The following is a 4177-nucleotide window of genomic DNA, read 5'->3' as shown; positions in this document are numbered from 1 at the left end:
CAACCCAGAGCTTGCCAGCTCTCACGCCCTCAGCTCTGGCCTAGGTGCCAATATAAAGCAGGCTGCACTCGGGCCAGCTGGACCTCACAACTCTCTGCCAGCTCCTTGGCAGCCTCTTTTAAGAAGCCTATTTTCCTAAAAGGAGCGGTAGATGACAAATTGATTTCCTCAGGGGCTGACTCTAGAGGGAAAAATGACAGTAGGTGGCCATTTGTCTCAGCGGTCCCCCTCATCTTCTTACCTCAATCCCTCCTCCCCACACCACAGGTGTCTGATACTGGCTGTCAAGATGCTCTGCGGCCGGCCACCCTTTAATGCAGTGGTTCTCAACCTTCCTAATGCCGCGACCTTTTAATATAGTTCCTCATGTTGTGGTGACCCCCAACCATAAAATTATTTTCATTGCTACTTCATAACTGTAATTTTGCTACTGTTATGAATCATCATGTAAATATCTGATATGCAGGATGTATTTTCATTGTTACAAATTGTACATAATTAAAGCATAGTGATTAATCACAAAAACAATATGTAATTATATATTCAATATGTGTTTTCCAATGGTCTTAGGCGACCCCTGTGAAAGGGTCGTTCGACCCCCAAAGGGGTCGCGACCCACAGGTTGAGAACCGCTGCTTTAATGCCTGAGAAGAGTATTCAATAAGCTAAGCACATCAAGGACTTCATTTGTCTCCTACTCCTTCAGGGAGGGGGCTGGTAAATGTCAGCTGGGCTAAACTGGATTCTTTGCAAATGAAGGAATGAAAGAACTGAGGGAGAATGTGTGCAAATGCCCGTAATATGACCTCCCTAGCTGCCCTTCATCTTCTTAACCTCTGTATTCATTCCTTCTTCCCTCAGCCCCCACCTTTCACAATCTCCATCTCTCTCTCTCTCTCTCTCTCTCTCTCTCTCTCTTTCTCTTCTGGCTCTGAATTGGGAGCACACAGACCTGGGTTGGACTTTGGGCGGGATACTTACCCTCTCTGTGCCAGTTTCCATGTCTCTAAAGCATTGGGCTGTTGTGAAGACTGAGATGAAGTAAACATAGCAGCCGGGCCCAGCATCCTCTGGGTTCTCTGGGTTCTGAGTGGCTGCTATAGGTCTGAAGCGGCAGTTCCCAGCCAAAGAGGAAGAAGCTGGGGCAGAGTCGGTGTGGGGCCCATGAGGGGCAGAAAGCTCAGAGGACTGGCAAGCACAGGAAGTGAACCCATAGGTCAAAGGGGCTCTACCCAGAGGCCGCTCTGATCTCCAGTGCTGGGCGGACACAGTGTCCTGGCTTCTCCCCTATCCCCACAGGCCTCGAAGGGATCAGATATTCAACTAGCATCTCAAAGAACAATCATTGAACCATGTGCTGGGATGGGCCCTTTTACTCATTTTGTTTTCATTAATCCTCACAGCAATCGGCATAACATAGGTGTTATTATTCCCATGAGACAGTGGAGTATGTGGAGGCTCAGAGAGGTGGTTAGGCAGCTGGTGAGCAGAGGTGGGACTTGATCGGTCTGGGTGACTCCAAGTGCAGTGCTCTCTGGCTTGTAGCAAGATATACACCTTGGTTCTGCTGAGCCATATACATGCGTATTGTAGGCCAGTCCCTTGGCTAGGTTCTGGGAACAAGACAGACATGGTCTCAGCTTCACACAATTCAGTCTCAGTGGGGAGACTGACAAGTAACTGGGCCATTACAACAGAGCATGGTAAGTGCTATCTGAGTGGAGTCCCCTGAGCCAAGGGAGCCCTGAAGAGTGGCACCTGACCCAGACAAGAGATCAGATAAGGCAAGTAAGGCCTCCTGGTGAGTCATGGCAGAGAACCATGAGTGTCCATAGAAGCCCCCTTCCCCAACTTCTCCTCCAACGCCAGGCCAATAGCAAGGCTAGCTATACATCCTCCCACATCGCCCACCACTTCCTCTGGACCTAAGTCAGCAAGAGCCTGCTCCTCACTCAACCTCCTTGCCTGCCTTGTAATTCTCAAGGCCAGAATATAGTAACCTCCCCTTGCTCACAAAACAATCCCCCTTTTCATCTGGGGGCATCCTTAGTCAAGAACTATTCCTGCCTAAGAGGAGTAGGAGCCAGTGTCTCATACCCACCTCCTTCTTCAGTGAATAAGCCATGGGGGTGTGCCATTCCTAATGGGGTTTGCCCAGCCAGCGGTGGCAGCCCAGAAGCTGAGTCTGTGATCAGGTATGGCCTATGGGAAGCTCCCCAATTCTCCATGCTATGGCAGTGGCCCACCAGTCTGGCCCAAACAAGTTACATTTTGTCTTCCTTTCTGTACCTGCAAGCTCCCTCTCCTGACCTGGGGAGATGGACATTTGGGAGATTTGCTCGATGCAGAGGAGCTCAGAAGGAGAATCAGAGATGCTGACTTTGTGTACAAAACATCTTTAATAAAAATGCAGCTATTAGAAAAAACAAAGCTTTCACAAGGGTTCTATCAAAAAGTACAAATTTTAAATAAATGTGTCAGAAAAGTGACAGCCAGATACACCAGCCACAGTCACAGCCTTGGGGGAAGGGAGGAGGTGCCCAGAGCTCCAAGAAGAGGCTGGGCACAGGGTTCTTTGGATGCCTGCAGGGGTGGGTCCTGGAGCTACCAGGCAAGAGCCCTAACTCAGTGTTCCTTTCCTTGGAAAAACAGAAAGGACATGGCAAGTGTAGGAAACTGAGTCTGAAGCAGAAAGGCACAAAAGTTATTTGTAAGGCATGACTTCTAACTCGTAGATGAACGGGTGACCATAGCCACAGGGCCCCTGGCTCTGGTTGTGCTCCTATGGGTGCCACCTCTGGGTTTGGCCACAGGTTAAGGTGGGCCAAGTGCCCAATCCGTGCAGTTAGTCTACAGAACAGATGTGTTACTTCACTGGCAAACTGGTATCTGGCTCTGCCAGGATAAGAAAGATCATACTGGCCCCAAGAAATGCCCCCAATGGGAGAGCACCAGGCCTCCTGTCCAAGCCCGTCCTCTGAGCCATGTTGGGCACCCACCCTGGACAAAAAACTTCCAAGGGCCGTCCCTGTCATCCAGATATCTGGAGAAGCTCCAGGCTCAGAGCCAGGATTTCTCTGAATGGCAGGCACGAGAAGCTGGCATTGTCAAAACCAGTCTCCAACAGCTGCTGGCCCATACCCATGGTCACTGGTGACAGGCCTCCCTCGTGACATTGGGCAGTGGGTAGGCAAAGAGGGAGAAGTCCAGGATATACTTAGGTAGCAAATCCTGCAGCAGGGACCGTGGGGCACTGCACAGGTGGTAGTGCAGGCTTTCCTGGCTGGCAGGCCGGTACCAGGCCTGGCGAGCTGGGAATCGGACATGGGGTGGTGCCTGCACCCACTCCAGCACCTGGTTGGCATCAGCCTCCAGCCTCTCATAGGAGCCTACAAAGTCATAGCGGACAGCACAAGGCTGGCACAGGTGGTACACAGGCATCCAATGCTCATTCATGCGCTCAGGGTCCTCGTCTACTAGGTACCTCAGGAATTCAGGGAAGGTGACATCGTCCCCTGCAGGGCTGGGCCCAGCTCCTGCCCTGTACCTTCTCACGATCTCAGCCCCATAGCGCTGCTGGTACTCTCGGATCTCGCCAAACTTATTGCGGTAAGCAGAGAGAAGGCGTTCCAAGGGGTCCCGCACAAACAGGAACTTGAAGTAGTGCTGCAGGCGGTAGCGGATCTCCTCAGGCCGCAGGTCGGCCAGGAACACCAGGTCATTGCGGTGGTCCATCTTGAGGCGGACGTCCACGCTGTCCAGGACGCCCGCCAGCACCTTCAGCACCCGCTTCCAGTTGGAGCAGGCCACTTTGGGGACGTAGCAGTAGAGGAAGTGGTAGCGATCACTCACGAGGATGTGGCGCAACAGGGTGCGCCGCTGTCCCACCGGCAAGTCCCAAGGGTCCCGGGGCATGCCCGGCTGTCCGCACACTGCCCGCAAGGTCCGGTTTCGGATGTCCTGCCTCACCTGCAAGTCCGAGTCCCCGGCATCCAGGGTCAGCCCCCCAGGCCGGCGGGCCGTCCCGCGCCAGGCTGCGCCCTCGCGGTTGGAAGGGTGCAGGGGAAGGGGCTTCATTTCGGCCAGGATACCCCGCTCGATCATGAGCAGCAGCCCGCTGGAGGCCACGATCACCGCGAACATCAGCATGGACGGCAGCAGCTGGAGCGGCGCCCCC

At 53.2% G+C, this 4177-nt stretch overlaps 1 protein-coding gene across 1 annotated transcript; it reads right to left on the bottom strand.

Annotated features, from left to right (window-relative positions):
• Positions 1 to 2380: 2380 nt before the first annotated feature.
• CHST14 (carbohydrate (N-acetylgalactosamine 4-0) sulfotransferase 14) lies at positions 2381 to 4171 on the bottom strand. The gene has a single exon (XM_014534787.1). It carries the CDS (start codon positions 4147 to 4149, stop codon positions 3148 to 3150), a length of 1002 nt encoding a protein of 333 aa, XP_014390273.1. The 5' UTR covers positions 4150 to 4171; the 3' UTR covers positions 2381 to 3147.
• Positions 4172 to 4177: the final 6 nt, after the last annotated feature.

This window comes from Myotis brandtii, unplaced genomic scaffold (assembly GCF_000412655.1).
Source record: "Myotis brandtii unplaced genomic scaffold, ASM41265v1 scaffold133, whole genome shotgun sequence".
In the NCBI taxonomy this organism is placed as follows: Eukaryota; Metazoa; Chordata; class Mammalia; order Chiroptera; family Vespertilionidae; genus Myotis; species Myotis brandtii.
Note: the sequence above shows the minus strand (reverse complement) of the source record. Positions and strands in the feature narration are given on the sequence as shown.